The 16,422-nt window shown below is 43.8% G+C and overlaps 2 protein-coding genes across 23 annotated transcripts in view; both read left to right on the top strand.

The window, feature by feature from the left end:
* The window catches only part of ADGRG2 (adhesion G protein-coupled receptor G2), a 126,955-nt gene extending 123,649 nt beyond the window's left edge, over positions 1-3,306 (top strand). For all 13 annotated transcript variants that reach the window (XM_057310413.1, XM_057310409.1, XM_057310398.1 and 10 more), the window contains one exon: positions 1,566-3,306. In XM_057310413.1, the coding sequence (XP_057166396.1) occupies positions 1,566-1,750 (185 nt within the window). In that variant the 3' untranslated portion in view covers positions 1,751-3,306. The remainder of the gene's footprint in view (positions 1-1,565) is intronic.
* Positions 3,307-7,500: 4,194 nt separating this feature from the next.
* The window catches only part of PHKA2 (phosphorylase kinase regulatory subunit alpha 2), a 74,530-nt gene continuing 65,608 nt past the window's right edge, over positions 7,501-16,422 (top strand). For 7 of the 10 annotated variants that reach the window (XR_006407922.3, XM_044377593.3, XM_057310373.1 and 4 more), the window contains exon 1: positions 7,879-8,385. Coding sequence is in view for 9 of the 10 variants with exons in the window: in XM_044377593.3 (XP_044233528.1) it covers positions 8,308-8,385 (78 nt within the window). In the remaining variant the exon portion in view is untranslated. Of the gene's footprint in view, positions 7,719-7,878; positions 8,386-16,422 lie in introns of those variants that run through there. The other 3 variants (XM_048213451.2, XM_048213450.2, XM_026480224.4) reach the window with 1 other exon arrangement.

Genomic DNA, 16,422 nt, shown 5'->3' with positions numbered 1-16,422 from the left:
GCCAAGTTTTTAATACCACGCAACATGCTCATCAGATGGACATCCCTGACTCCTCAGGCTGCACACCAGGATCTGGGGTGGATGAGGGATGGGATGGGCAATTCCAAAAAAAGAAGCTGGAAGTTTAATGGTTTATTATACTAGGTCAAATTGTCCCTGCACCAAAATGTCCTCAAACTAAAATGCCTAAATCAAGACAGCTGCCTCAGATGGGCACGTGCCCTATTTGGGCTGTGTTGACCGTATCCATCACCTAGTTTGTGTGAATGCTACATATTTGGTTACGCTTTAGAGGCTTGGGCACCAGCAGCCATCTCACTCAATATATGGGGGGGCCACAAGCTCACAGTCTGAAAGAAACATCACATGTTGACTCCATCAGTTCTGAGCTGCATAACCTTGTACAAAGCACTTGATTTCTGAAACCTTAGTCTCATCATCTGTGAAATGGGGATGATAATAGCACTCAATATGTAGTATAATAAATGAGATAATACTTATAAAGTTCTCAGCACTGTTAATCGTTATGATGATGATTATAGCATGAACTAAAAAATGGGCATATTATTTAGCTTTATTTTTTTTTTAAGATTTATTCATTTATTTATTTTAGAGAGAGAGAGGGAGAGTGCACAAGTGAAAGGGACAGAGCTAGAGGGACAGAGAATTTCAAGCAGACTCTGCACTGAGCGCAGAGTCCGGCACGGGGCTCGATCTTAGGACCCTGAGATCACGGCCTGAGCTGAAGCCAAGAGTTGGTCACTCGACTGACTACACCACCCAGGCACCCCGTTATTTGACTTTCTATATTGTCTTCCAGTAGTAAAATGGTCAGGGTGGTACCAGGTAGCCAGAGGGTCTCAGCTGCTGTGGCTCCGTACTGCCTACACACACAGTTGAGGGCCTGCTTGCGGGGTGGGAGGACCAGATCCAAACTACGATGTCTCTAGAATGCCCAGCTGCACCCTGGCCTGGACTCTGAGGCCGTAATTAATCGGCGCTTTCCTCATGGGAATCAGTGGTGTCCTGATTTAGTCAGAGGGGCCGGTTTAATCTACCAGAGATGGTTTGTTCTTGGCCATGACTATCGTTGCTCTGGTTTTCTCTGGTACCAAGTTTTATTTTATAGGAATCTTAAGGAACCAAGAACCTTGTAAGGGCACATAGGGGGATCTCTGCTAACCTTAATCTTTTGGGGGAGACCAGAATATTACATTAGGTCATACTACACAGAAGCTACTTCTCGATAACATGATCAACCAGAGGTAGGAAATGGGCCTTTTCAAATCAAATATATTGCTTTGCTTCATATTTTGACCGTTTCATTGAAGAAAAAATTGCCACAGAGCACTGGTTTCTGACGCATTCTCGTTTGTTTTGCTTACTTTGAGTGGTCTCAGGGAAGGAACAAAAAGTAAAACATGACAATGTATCATAACTGTATTTAAAAACAATCCATGTACTACCTGCGTCTACTTCAGAACAAAGTCATGTTTACCTGTGTTTATTTTTTAATTGCTTTCTGTGGAAACTTCATGACCCCAATTTTGTTTTTCCTTATATAGGGAATGCTTCTACGGAGAAGAATGGTGTTTCTTTCAGTGTTCAGAATGGAGATGTGTGCCTTCATGATTTCACTGGAAAGCAGCACATGTTTACCGAGAAAGAAGATTCGTGCAATGGTAAAAGCCGGATCGCTCTCAGAAGGACTTCAAAGCGGGGGAGCTTACACTTCATTGAGCAAATGTGATTCCTTTTTCTAAAATCAAAGCATGATGCTTGAAAGTGAAAATGTCCAATTTTACCTTTTACACAATGTGAGATGTATGAAAATCAACTAATTTTATACTCAGCAACCTCTGGAGGAACATATGCTAATTGAGGGCAATGGTTATTGGAAGAGGAAACCCAAGACATTATACGTGGTTTTTAGACATTTGCCATTTGGTTTTTTATCCTTCATTTTAAAAGAAGATTGGGTTTAAACAACACAGTAAGAATAAAGACTCGTTTAAAATCAAAGTAGTTCATTTCTAGCCGCATTTTAAAGAGGCTAAGTCATCTATGATGAGGTCCTATAAAGCAGCTGTTGGCTTCAGCCTGTTGGTGAGTTTAGTTGTGCATGCCTTTGTTGTAAATAAGCTAAATTCTAGGGACCCACATGTCAAATATCTTCTACATTTTTTTGTATTTATTTTCTACTGTGTAAATTAATTTCTTTGTAGAACCGTGGTTGTGTTATTGTGTCTAATGTGATAATTCAGAAAATCCTTGCTGGCTCAGTGAATTCTAAAGCTCCTTTTGGAGATTATATGGGATGTGAAATACAGAAGCTTCACTGAAATCAAGAAATAATGGTGCCAGCCAGACTGGAAAAAATGTACGCAGACAGTGCCACAATTAGCTCATAGAGTGCCTTTGAGCGAGCCGGCAAAAGGTGCCCCCACTGGGCAGACACAGCCCGAGAACTCATGGTTTGGCAAACAGAGTGGAGGCCCTATGTTAGCCCCACTCATCCTCTTGGGTGTACCCTCGTGCGGGGCCCGATGTGTACAACCATATGCGGCATCCAGTCCCAATATCCATCTCTTGACCTCATCCCTAATCACCAGATTATGGAATCTGCACCAAGATGTTTCGCTTAGTACGTTGGCCACGGAGAGGGATGGAACTGTAATCTAGACCATCTGTCAGGAAAATTGTGAATGTGGAGGAGATACAAACACTGCCACTTCTCAAATCCCCAGAGCCTTTCCGAAAAGGGGAGTAGAGTAGGATTCCTTTTTAAAGGAGATGCATATGAGGGAAAAGAATCATATTGCTGTTCTTTAAAAGGTGACTGCATAGTACTTTCGTTGTTATGACTGGTACACTCTGGCCCAGCCAGAGCTATAATTATTTTTAAAAGGTGTCAAGTCTTGAAGAATGTATAGTGACAAGGGGGAGCAGCTGTTGGGAACGTGAACTATCCCACAATGCTATTGTTTCCATATATATCAAACCCTGATTGCTCCTAGTTATAGAGGGCTTATCTTGCTTCCCACCTAAGCTGCCTGAGCGATGCCTCAAGTGTGTCCTGATTAGGAACCTCGCAAAACCCTGTAGTTAGGTCCTTCACTACGGTTCCCTTGCATATATTTCAAGTGAATGTTGTATCCCCGACTAACCACAGTAATAATGTAATACACCTCTGTGAGTGCTGATTTGCCTTCGCAATATTTCTTCTCCGATCTATTTAATTGTCTTGTATTTATGTTAAAATTGACAAAAATGTTAAGATCGCCGAAATAAATTTGTAGTTCAGTCCTTTGAGTTTGAAAGCTTTCACTGAGAGAAGGCACCTGCGATCTCTTTCCCTGGCGGTGTGACATGTGAGTGGCCCGATTAAGAGGAAAGTGACGGTAACATCTTTTGGCAAACAGCAGACACACAGTGACTGTGAGGTTAGAGCAAGGTTCCTCCCCACGAGATCAGTTTCTGAGGTCTCTTCTTCATTTTCCCCTTATACTCTTTCAAGATTCCCTCTTGAACACATGTTGGCATTGGCCTGCACAGCCCCAGATTTGGATCCCCCCTCCATCTCTCTGCATCCTCAGCATTGAACAGTAGGATTTCAAGAAGGTGAGGACAGGATTAGGGATTTCTGGGGAGCTGATTAGTCCAGGAGAGCCACAAATGAGGGAAGCTGGCCTTGGTTCTAGTAGAGGGCTTTGAGCAATCTCTCCCGTGATGCTCCACTGCCTCCAAGAGGTTGAGGATTGAATTGAGGAGGAGGGTGGTGAGATACCTGAGATCCGCGTGTGAGATCTCCGAGACCAGATCTCCTGGAGACGATGTAATCAAAGTGTACACCAAAGGGTGCACCGTGTCCCGTGTTCTTAGAGCCTGTCCGTTGCCCCCTCATTTTCCTTACTGTGTTTTGTGTCTGGGCTGTGGTTCTTAAGCCAAATTCTCTTGTCTATTTTTTTTTTTTACTTCCCACAGATAAGGGGCAGGACAGAGAGAATGTTCCCGAGAAGCATCCTTCTTTGAGTTTAAAATTGGTCTCACAATCTGAGACTCCACTGAAGGAGACAGAGGAAGTGCTAGGATGAGGAGGCAAGGAGCATCACAGCAATTTTTTTTTGAAGAAGAATTTTCTCAGGACATTCGAGAAGTTTTTCCCCAAAACACACTGCAATCATTAATCCCACAGAGTAACTCTTAACTTCAGGGAGCAGCATCAGGACTAGTTTCAGCAAAAATGGTGAAATGGCTTCATTCGTATCTAATGAGGTCACCCAGGGAGCAGGTTAGTTTGAAGGCCATTTTGACAAAGGGCTACTTCACTAAACGAACAATTTACTGAATGGACTAGTGTGTTCTCATTTTTCTCCATAACAGCATTTTAGGGACTATTCAGTTTCTCTCTGCCTCAGCTCCAACTGATGCAGTTGGAGTCTGAAGGACAGGAAAAAGGAAAGACTGGGTGGACATAAAAACATAATTTGAATGGGCAGAATTCTCGTCAGATTCTTTTTTCTTTTCTCTAGGTACAGCATCAAAATGTTGGGGCAGTCAAAAATTGAACCCATTCTTCCAGAATATATTCTTTTATACATATCTGTATATTCTTCATTGAGAAGAAATCTTACACTCCCTGATGTTTCTACTCTTTACCTCTTAGTCTCAAACTAGCTACAGGAATCTGGAACAGAGACAAATTGTACATTCTTTAAAATATTGCAATGAAAATGATCTCCAGTCAACAAAGATTTAATTGTTATAGAAATAACAAAATTTGGCAAATTGCCTCTTTTCAGAAAATTCATTCAGAATGGACCCTCTCTTTTGTGTCAAAGATGGGGTGCTTTTCCTTAGGGTCAAAAATTTGAGCCTTCCAGAAGAAACACTGGATGGTTTCTATCTTGGTTGCTGACATGGGGCTCTCTGGGAACTTCGTTGACCTGAGCCCCTATGGCAGGACCTTGAGGCAGACCCTCTGGATGAGATCAGAGAAGTCCTGTGTGGACCCTAGAGTCCAGTTTTGGCCTTTCATATCTACAAAGATCATGAATCAGCTTCAGAAACAACAACATACCCCATCATGTTCCATATCTGACTCTTGACAAATATTTGAGAAATGACTTGGGGACAGGTTTCTGTCTATTGGATCATTAGCCAGAGAAAGGCTTCTTGGATATAGAAACCAAGATATGGAAGTTTTGTATCTTAGGGACATAGGGATACTAAGATACAAGTCTGATTTTTATATTGCACAGCTTAGGTCCAAAATATGCATGGAAATTTAGAAGCTAAAAAGTAATAGCTTTCCTTCTTGGTTTTATCCTTGAATTTCAAGCTTATGGAAAAATATAGCTGATACGATAATATTCATTAAAGCATAGACCAAAGCTTAAGAATGTAGGCTAGCTATACACCAAAAGGGGTATATGTGTGCATAGAAGAATTTACTAAGAATGAGATAAACTGAGAATGTTTCTATACTGGATGGAAATGACAGGTAATGAGCAAAGGTTATCACTTATTTCCCTCTATGGCTGCAAAATAGACTCTTGAAGAAGCATTCAGTGTGAACAATAACAGTAAAGAAGCAATGATCCCATCCCAGCTTTTTGATGCAGAATATGAGTTCTAGTAAGAGTACATATCCCGATTCCAGAAGAGATTGAATGGTGATAACTTAATGTCTAATTTTATTTACCCCTTGACCATTGCAAATTCTGCATGGAGGCACATCACATGGATTGCTGCATAATTTAAGAGCCAATAGTAAGAAAAAATGTGACATGATGTGGGGTTTGGTGCTTTAGTTGAGTGACATAGATTTGTGGTATGGAATTTCTAAAGTGAATTCAGTTAAGGGGACCCAGTTAGCGGGACTGATTTTCTTTCATTCATTCGACACTCAGCTACAACTACATGCTCAGCACTGTTCCAGACATGGCAGGAGATTTCAAAGACTTTTTAAAAAAAAATTATTTATTTGGGAGAGAGAACACAGGCAGAGTGGCAGGCAGAGGCAGAGGCAGAGGCAGAGGGAGAAGCAACCTTCCCACCAAGCAGAGAGCCCAACACAGGGCTGATTCCAGGGCCCTGGGGCCATGACCTGAGCAGAAGGCAGACGCTAAACCAACTGAGCCACCCAGGTGCCCCAAAACTTTTTTTTTTTTTAATTTTTATGAGAGAGGGCGGCAGTGGAGGGGGAGGAAGAGACCGTCCTAAGCCGACTGTGAGCTGAGCTCCGAACCCTACGGAGGGGGGGGAAGGGCTGGATCTCACCACCCTGAGATCACCACTGGAGCGGAAAACCAAGAGTCAGCCCTTAACCTACTGAGCTACCCAGGCGCCCCTCAAAGGCTGTTTGAATGAGTATCTTACAATCCAGTTAGAAAAGCATGCCTCATCTGAAAACGAAAACACGAGGCAATACATTGTCAAATGATAGATGAAAACAGCTGTGATTTATGAAGTACTTTTCTGTGAGCTAGGCATGGTGGTAAGTGCTTTACATTCCTCCCCTTGATGTTAGCCACCCTAGGAAGTAGGTGCTATTATCCCCATTTTACAGATGAGAACCTTGAATTTCAAACTGCTGCAATGGCATGCTAAAGTTCACAGCACTTGTCAATGGCAGAACCGGAATTTGAATTTGCATTGACTCCAAAACCTAAGTTCTTACAAAGAAATTACATGGCAATTCAGAGAATGGGGAGGGCTTTTAGGAGGGAGGAACTGAGTTGGCTCTTAAAGGATAGGCTTCAGGGGCGGCTGGATGGCTCAATTCGTTAAGCTGCTGCCTTCAGTTCAGGTCATGATCACGGGGTTACTGCATCCCCCTGGCTCAATCTCTCTCTCAGATAAACAAATAAAATCTTAAAAGAAAAAAAGAGGCTTCAGATAGGCGAGGAGGAGGAGTGGCCTACTAGGTCAATCATACAGTAAATGCATGGAGACTAGCAGAGGCCTTTTGAAAATTACATTAGCCGAGCTGTCCAGTGGAACAGATTTTGTTGAAAAATGAACACTGGGTCGAAGACTGTGAACTGTAGGTAATCAGCCGCTTTGAAAATGCCAATTTCAAGTTGTAGGCCTGTAGGAGGTGGACTGTAGGCCTGACTTACAGAGGGGTGATCAGGGCAGGGGCTACAGGAGCCGAAGGGCGGATGGGGGGGTGCGGCTGGGGGACCATGCCCCGACCGCCCCCTTTCCTTCTCTGAGGGGCGCCACTACTCGGCTTCTGCTCGGCGGTGGAGACGCAGCCAGGTACAGAATTCTGATCCTGGCCAGCGGCCAGCCCAGGCGGCCGCGGTGGGCGGGCCTACTTCTCCCGCCTCCGGTGAGGCTGGCTGCCCAACCCCGGGGCCTCATGGCAACTCGGGGAGGAGCCCTGGAACCCGTTCTTTATCTCCCTGACTCCGGGGTTCCGCTCCGATGCGGGGGCGGGGCTGGAGGGCGGGGTCACGGACGCGGTCGTGAGCTCATCTCAGGACCTGGCAGGGCCACAAGCGACCGTACTAGGGACGTTCTGGGCGTCTGGCGAAGCGGTCCCCTTAACCTTGTTCCTCAGGCCCGGCTCCGCGGGTTCCGCTCTGCAGCGGGGGCGGAGCCGGAGGCGGGTCCAGAGGTGGGGCCTGGGGCGGGCCCAGGGCGTCCAGGTGGTCACCGCGGAAGGGCCTGTTTCCCAGCCTCCCCTGGGGTCGGCGGCCGGCGGCGAGGTAAGGGGCTCAGGGAGGCAATTTGGTTCCCACCCGGAGCCAGGTGGTCCGCTACTCCCGTGGGCCACCCCCTTTTCTTTCCCCCTCGAGCCACGACTCGGAGGGTTCGTTCCTCGGCAGGGCCGGGGGCGGGTCCGGGGGCGGGGCGGCCAGTTGGCTGCGGCAGGAGCGTAGGCTGGGGTTGGCGGGCCGCCCCGGGGCCTCCTCCAGACCGCTCGAAGACAAAAAGGCCCGACGGGGTCGTCGCGGTCTCACGTCCTGAACCGAGTTCCCGGCTTCTTGCGCGGGGCTGCCCGGGACCAGCGGCTGTCGAGAGTGCGGCGAGCCTGGTCAAGGAGGGGCCGCCTTAGCGCCAGCCCCCATCACCGCCCCCGCGCCCTGCAGAGGAGGGAAACTCTGGTTGCCTTGCTTTCCAATCACACTTTGGTTCTTTCATTTTAAAAAGTCTCGACCTCCCAGCGCCGGGCACTGTCCCGAGAACTCGCTGGGGCTGTGAGTGTTTGGGAACCAGGCCCGCTCGGCAGCCGCAGTTCGGGCGTCCCGCCTCTGCACAGCCCGTCGGGCGCTGCGGCCCCGGCAGCACGCGGAGATGAGGAGCAGGAGCAATTCCGGGGTCCGCTTGGATGGCTACGCACGGCTGGTCCAGCAAACCATCCTCTGCTACCAGGTAAGGAAGGACCACCCGAGCTGCCGTCTTGTGCACTTATTCTCCTCCTCAGTCCCCTCCCGGTCCTGGGACTTGGCATTTAGGAGGTTTTCTCTTTAAATTCAGTGCTTGCTGCCCAGTGATTACCCCCAGCCCCATTCCACCCCGTCCTCTTTCAGGGGACCGAAGGGCTGTGCGGCCACTCTTCGCAGAATTCTTTAACCTCTGTTTGGGATCGAAGACAGAACCCCCCCCCCCGCCCTGGGTACCGAAATGCGTCTTTTTGCATCGACTGTTCTTTTTTGGGGTGAGAGAGGATGTGTGTAGAGGTTGGACAGAGCACACTGAATGGGGACGGTGAACTCAGGACTGCCAGGGCAGTAGACAGGAATGAAGAACGTCCTGAGGTTTGTATCCTGCTCCTCCAGAGTGTGGGGCAACTGCTGCTGCCCCTCCCATGAGTTACCTTGTTAGAGACGCACCTGCGAGGGCCTTAGGGGTTACTCTGGTTGATATTTTACAGATGAGAAAACTACAGGCCAAAAAGGTTACCACATGTAGCAGGGTCAGAGCCAAATGCAGGTCTTCTCCCAAGTTCAGGGAGAACCTGTGAGGCTGCCCGTGTGGTCTGAGGTATGAATATGCCTGCTGTTCTGTATTACTGGGCTAAAGTTGTATGTGGGCCCATCATGTAAGACCACTGGACTATTTTTATTCCTAGCGAAGACAGCAGCTATGTCCCTTTCCCTCAATCAGCAGCAACTATTAATAGGACTTCCATGTCCGAGAAGGAAGTAGCATTCCATGGTTAGAGGCTCAGCCTAAAGTCAGGAACCATAGTCATTCCCAAGCCGCTGACCATTTTCCCTTCTTAGCCAATTTCTCAGTCTTATTTCTTCATTCATGAAATATTTGTGTCCCTATTATGTGGAAGACACTCTGTCAAGAGCTGGGCTTACAAAGAAGAATAAATGCTTGTAGTGCAATGAGATTTATGCTTTAGGGTATAGTTCTGGAGTCCTTTGAGATCCTTGGGGCCAGATGTGGTTTGCAAGTCAGAAATGTTTGGATTTTAGAAAGGTGTAATATGCATATGTATTCTATAATAACTGCAATGGGCAGCGTCCCTTAATCAAACACATTTTTCTCACATCTGAACGTGAATATTCACACTGAGTAGGAAAAGCAAAGACTTAAAATAGTTTCATGTCAGTTCAGGTCACCTTTTGTCACCAAGCTTGCTGCAAACTTAACGAAAACACTTTAGATTTTCAGAACTTACTGGCTTTTAAAATTGCACATGAAGAACTGTGGTCCTTATTTGGGGAGCTTAACCCAGTTTGGGGAGCAGGGGTGGAATCCTGGAAGAGTTGACATTAAGTTGAGAATTAAAGAAGAAGTAGGCAGGCAAATGGTGGTTGCTTTTTGCCTTCCTGTTGGGAGTATATTATAATTACATCTACAAATTGTTTTAAAATTCAAGTCGAAATGTTTTTCCCTTCCTTACTGTGAGGGAAGGGCTGTAAGGAGAACTGATGAAGCTTGGTTCTTGTGTCACACCTGTGTTTGTGCCCAGCTCTGCCTTGAATGACATGTTAGCCTTTACTCAACCTCTCTTAAGTCCATGGCCTCATCTGTAAAATGGGAACAATAACACCTACCTCCACTGAGGTATTGAGAAGAAAAAATTAGTGCCTAGTACATTGCCTGGCACCCAGTAGGCAATCAGTAAACAGTGCTGTTGGTGGTGTTGTGACTTTGACATAAACCACACATACCTAGGCCACGCGTCGTCACCTCACCACCGTGGGCCATGTTACTCCCTTTCCTGAAGGCCTTGGTACAACCACCAATTGCTTTCTGGTCTATAAACATAATTATGTCTCCCCATTGATGCAGTGAGGTCCTTAAGCACAGAGGCCTCATTAGTTTGTTCCTTTTGTGTTAAGCAGTGTTCCTGGCACGTGAAAGGTACCGTTAGGTCCTTGTTGATAAAATACTTCCAGCAGGCTCTGAGCCATCCTAATGACCCAGCCATTGATCCAGGCTTGTCTTCTCTCAGGAGTAAAAGGACTGTCTTATTAAAGCAAATTTGCAGTGTTGGACTTTCCTCTCCAACATTTTAATGATTAAAAAAAAAGGTGTCCCAGCCTTTAGTTGGTATTTATTTTGGGGGTAGTTGGTGAGAAGCTCTCATATTTGCCCTCTTTACTCTTGTGGCTAACCAGAATCCTCCAAGGACAGTCCTGCTGGGAAATCCCATGAGTCTGCATTTGTGGACTCGCACTCCTTACCCCCTTCCCCCACCCATTCTGCCCCAACAGCTAGTCTTCACAGTTGTAGATCCTTAATCAATTTAGGGTCTCATCATCTTTCTGAGTGATCTTAGGTCACCTAACCACTCTAAAAATGAATGGGCAATTTTATGCATATTCTACCATAAAAAAGTGAATGAGCTGGACTAGTGATTTCTAAAATTTATGCTGTGTCTCCCCATCTCCTGTAGATGTATGCAGATGTTTATGAGGTATTTTTCAGTGTCAGCTGGTACAAGCTCTGAACTGTTTCTGATTTGCTTTTTATTTTTATTTTTTTAAAGATTATTTGTTTATTTGAGAGCAAGAGCAGGAGGGAGGGAGAGGGAGCATGAGCACGAGGGGCATGAGCGGGGAGAGGGGCAGAGGGAAAGGGAGAAACAGACTCCCTGCGGAGCAGGAGGGGCTCGATCCCAGGACCCTGAGATCTTGACCGGAGCCAAAGTCAGACGCTTAACTGAATGAGCCACCCAGGTGCCCCTGATTTGCTTTTTAAATTGATTTCACTTGTTAGAAATCGTTCAGTCTTAAATATGTCAAACTCATAATTATTCTTCAGTTAGAGACAATAGCGTGTCAGTTCCTTTTCTTATATCTGTGCAAGAGAACTTTTTCCATTAGTCACTTGCCAAATATATTTGCTACTAAATATTACTTAAATTTTTAAGGCAAAGACGAAAAGAGCTATGTTTACAAAAGGGTCCTTTTGCAGATATGATTTTGCGTGTACAGAGAATATAATTATACACTCCATGGATTACCTTCAAATAATTATTGACTGAAAAAAAAATTCCTAGATTTACTTTGGTCCAGATAATACTAACTTTGTACATTTTTTGAATGTCAGTTCTGTTTGAAAGCTCATAAAAGTGTGAAGTACAAAGTAGCGATAAGAGAATATGGATCAGAAATGGTGATCAAGGCAGTAATTGTAACTAAAGATTATTTGGTATAAAAAACAGATAATAAAGACACCAGAACAGTAAGTAAGTAAATATTGCTTGTTTAGTGGCAATGGAATTTAAAATGAAAAGGATGGGATAATTAAAACATGGAGTAGGGAACAAATAGTAATAATAAAGACTGATTTAGGGCAAGTTTAAAAAAGATATAATTAAATACTGTGAAATAACATGGAAGGAGAATGGGAGGTGGGTTAAAGCATTCTTAGGCCTTTAGCACGTTGAGGGGAGAGGTATTATATATTTAAATCAAGAATTTATATGTAATGCTTGAACACGAAGGGCATATATAGCTTTAAAAAAATTTTAAGCATAACTTTTTTTTTTTTACAGTATTATGTTAGTTTCAGGTGTACAATACAGTGATACAACGCTTCTACACATCACCTGGTGCTCACCGTGACAAGTGCACTCCCTAATCCCTATCACCTATTTCATCCTCCCCCTACCCAGGAATATATAACTTTTAAAACAGTGGAGGAATAAAGAAAATTTTATCACTGCTAGAGAAGGAAGGAAAAAAGTGCTTAGGGAGAGAGGGAAAAAAAAAAAAGTAAGCAAAGGGTACAACAAGGAGATGCAAATAAGTCCATTTATGTTAGTAATCACAATAAATGTAAATGCTTAAATTAGCCAGGTAATAGAAATTATTAAAAACATTTTTAAAAGCTATGTGGTTTTTATAAATTTTAATTGTTAGAGAGCTTGTGCACGAGTGGGGGCAGAAGGAGAGGGAGAAGCCCACTCTCCACTGAGCAGGGAGCCGGACATGGGGCTCCATCCCAGGACCCTGAGATCATGACCTGAGCCAAAGGCTGACACTTAACCAACTGAGCCACCGAGGCACCCTAAGATATATGTGGTTGATAAGAGACACAACCTGGGCCAGCTGAGTGGCTCAGTTGGTTAAGCAGTGGAGTCTTGGTTTCAGCTCAGATCATAATCTCTGGGTCGTGAAATTGAGCCCTGCATCAGGCTCAATCTCTCTCTCTCTCTCTCTCTCTTTTTTTTTTCTTTTAAGCGAGAGATACAACCTTAAACAGAATACTCAAAGGTTGGAAGTAGTTTATTTTTTTTAAAAGATTTATTTATTTATTTAGAGAGCGAGCGAGCAAGCAGGGGTCGGGGCTGAGGGAGAGAATCCCACGCAGACTCCCCACTGAGTGTGGAGCCTGTGGTGGGGCTCGATCTCACCACCCTGAGATCATGACCTGGGCGGAAATCAGGAGTTGGACAGTTAACTGGCTGAGCCACCCAGGCGCCCCCAAAGGTTGAAAGTAGTTTAGTTAGACAAGATATATAGGCAGATTCTGAGCAAGAAGAAATTGGTGTGAGCATACTAATGTCAAGCAGTAGATCTTGAAGTTTATTTATTTAAAAAATTTTTTTAGATCTTGAAATTAAAAAAAAAATTCATTATTACGGATAAAAAAATGTTATTACTAAATGATAAAAGGATAATTCACCAAACAAATAAAGCAATTTTAAATCAGCAGAGTACAACAGTTTCCAAATGTATGAAGCAAAATTTGACCTAACTGTAGAAGTTAACAAATCCATAATCATACTAAGAACTTTTGTACTCCCCTAAGATACTAATAGAATAAGCAGAGAAATAATTAGGACATAGAAAATTTGAGCACCGTAAGAAACAAACTCAATCAAGTGTACATACATAGAACTGTGCACCCCACCAATAGAAAATACGTATTTGTTTCAACCTTGCAAAGTCTTTCAAAAATTGATGACAAATTAGGGTATAAAGAAAGTCTCAAAAATACTGAAGAATCAACTTTATGAACACTGGAGTTTTTGCCAAAATGCAAGAAAGTTAGCAATAACAAACAGCTGCTAAATCTCCTCCAAGTATGTTTGGAAAATCTTACTAAGCCCACTTCTAAATACATCTAAATAGATCATGGATATATATGTCATGGATGTGTGTGTATCTCTAAGAAGAAATTACAGTGGAAATTATGAAATATCTAGAACCGAATGACAACACAAGCATTCCAAATACAAATGAGCTGCAGCTAAAGTGGGATTTGAAATTTATATTCTGAAATAAATATTAGAAAAGAAGAAAGATTTGAAAATTAATGAACTCATTGAGAAAAGGGTAAGAGTGTAGCCAAGAAAACAGAAGAAAGGAAATAATACAGGAGCAAAAATTAGCATAAGATAGCACAATAAGGATTGACAAAACCAAAAGCTGTTATTTATTTATTTTTAAAGATTTTATTTACTTATTTGAGAGAGCAAGCGTGAGTATGAGCAGGGGGAGGGGTAGAGGGAGAAGCAGACTCCCTGCTGAGCAGGGAGCCCAATGTGGGTCCCAATCCCAGGTTTCTGGGATCATGACCCAAGCTGAAGGCAGCTGACCAACCGACTGAGCCACCCAGGTGCCCCAAAAGCTGTTTTTTAGAAAAGACTAACAAATAGGTAAACTTCTGGAAGGGCTGATGGGAGCCGGGGAGGAGGGACAAATAAACAATATTAGGAGAAAATGGAAAAATACCATCAGTACTTTTTGGCAGTACATTTGGAAATGTTAACTGGACAGTTTTCTAGATTAATGTTAGCAGTGTTAAGAAAAAATTAAATCCTAATTCGACCTGTAACTATTGAAGAAATAGACTGAGTCACAAAAAAATCTTAGTCCAAAGTGGGTTTACAGACAAGGAACAAGGAACATTCAGAGGTTTATTTACTCATTCATCTTCGAAGGTGAAGGAATTTGGCTTTTATTCTCAGTGGGAAGGGAAGCCATGGAAGGGTTTTGAGCAAATGAGTGACATCTGAATAATGTTGGAAAAGAATCACTCCATCAGCTGCATAGAATTTTGTCTGTAAGGGGTCACGAAGCAACGCGGGGTGACCAATTAGGAAGCTTCTGCAGCGAGAGCTTGGTGGCTCAGACAAGGGTGGTTGCAGTGGACACTGCTGGGAGTGGTGGAATTCGGGGGAAGTTTTGTAGGGACAACAGGATTTACTGGTGGATTGGGTATAAGGTGTGTGGAAAAAAGAGAAGTCAAGAATGACTCCAGGATTTTGGCTTGAGCACCTGGTAGGATGGAATTGCCATTTGCTGAGATGGGGAAGATTGTGGAGGAACAAATTTGGGGAGAAAGATAAGGAGTTTTTATTAAGTTTGAGGTGCCCATGAGGCATCCAAGTAGAAACGGTAAGTAGGCAATTGAATATATGAGTCTTGAAGTAAGGGAGAGGTCTGAGCTGGAGAGAAAAATCTGGGAGTTATATTGGTATATATGTGGTATTTAAAAGGTCATGAGGCTGGATGAGATCACAGGAGTGAGTGTAGACAGAGAAAAGATAATGTTCAAAGAGGAGCTTTAAAAAAATGGAGAGATCCAGAAGATCAGGAGCAGCTGCCAAGGAAGACTGAGGAGAGGCGGCGTGAGAGTCATTGGAGCGAAGTCCTTGAGTGAGAGGGATGGAGTGTAGCGTGCACGCATGTGGTACGTGACTTTAAAGAGGAGCACAGATAGTTTATCCATCCAAACGAGAAGGAAAGCTGGGTACATGGGCGCCATGTTCTCTTTTGATTATTTCTACTTTTTCAGTGAAACGTAAGGCACAGTCATCAGCTGAGAGTACAGATAGGAGTTACTGGAGTTTTAAAGAGAGAGGAGTGGTATACAGTAGTCCTTCTTTCTAAAAGAAACCAAAGATTTCTAATATGATTCTTGGACAGCACTGGGGGCCAGTAATTTCCAGTGAGGTCCATCAGCATGACTGTTTTTCTCCAGCCCCAGGTAGCTGCACAGGTGCACCCCCAGAGTAGGCAAAGAGTCAGATTTTTTTAAAAAGATTTATTTATTTATTTGACAGAGAGGCAGCACGAGAGGGAACACAAGCAGGGGGAGTGGGAGCAGAAGAGGGAGAAGCAGGCTTCCTGCTGAGCAGGGAACTGGATGCTGGGCTCCATCCCAGAACACCGGGATCATGACCCAAGCCAAAGGCAGACACTCAACGACTGAGCCACCCAGGCGTGCTGGCAAAGAGTCAGATTTAACCAGAGCTGGGGCTTTGCCCAGTGAATACAGTGGAGTGGGGGGGGGGTGTTTTAAAAGATTAACAGATAACCCTTATCTTAAACTGTTTCAGATAAAAGATAAAGAGGGATAACTCTTAACTGCTTTTATATGGCCAAGATAACCATAGGCAAACAAGATATAATGAGAAATAATATTTGTGGAGGAAATTTACTTACGAATATTGATGTGAAATATGAAGTAAAATGCTAATAAAATGAATCCAGCAATGTCTAAAAAAATGCATCATAATCAAATGGAGTTTACCCAGGAATACAAGGAAATTTGCTATAAGAAAATCTAATGCAATTTATCACGTTAATAAAGGAGAAAATAGTGTGATCATCTCAATAGGTGTAGAAAAGCATTTGATAAAATTCAGCATCTAGAATGATTTTTTAAAAACACCTCTTAGCAAACTAGGCATTCTAGGGAGTTGCATTACCTTGATAAAGGATAATGTTTAAAAAAAAAATCTACAAACGGGGTGCCTGGGTGCTGCAGTTAGTTAAGCGTCCGACTCTTGGTTTTGGCTTGGGTCATGATCTCAGAGTTGTGAGATTGAGCCGCTTGTGGGGTTCCATGCTCAGCATGGGGTCCGCTTGGGACTCTCCCTCCCTCGCTGACTCTCTCTCTCTCAAATAAATCAATAAATCTTTTTTAAAAAATCTACAAACATAACTAATGTATTGTCAAAAGATCAGAAACAGTATCTTTAAAGTCAGG

Source organism: Ursus arctos, chromosome X (assembly GCF_023065955.2).
Source record: "Ursus arctos isolate Adak ecotype North America chromosome X, UrsArc2.0, whole genome shotgun sequence".
Taxonomy (NCBI): domain Eukaryota; kingdom Metazoa; phylum Chordata; class Mammalia; order Carnivora; family Ursidae; genus Ursus; species Ursus arctos.
The sequence above is the reverse complement of the archived record's forward strand: the minus strand, read 5'-3'. Positions and strand labels throughout refer to the sequence as shown.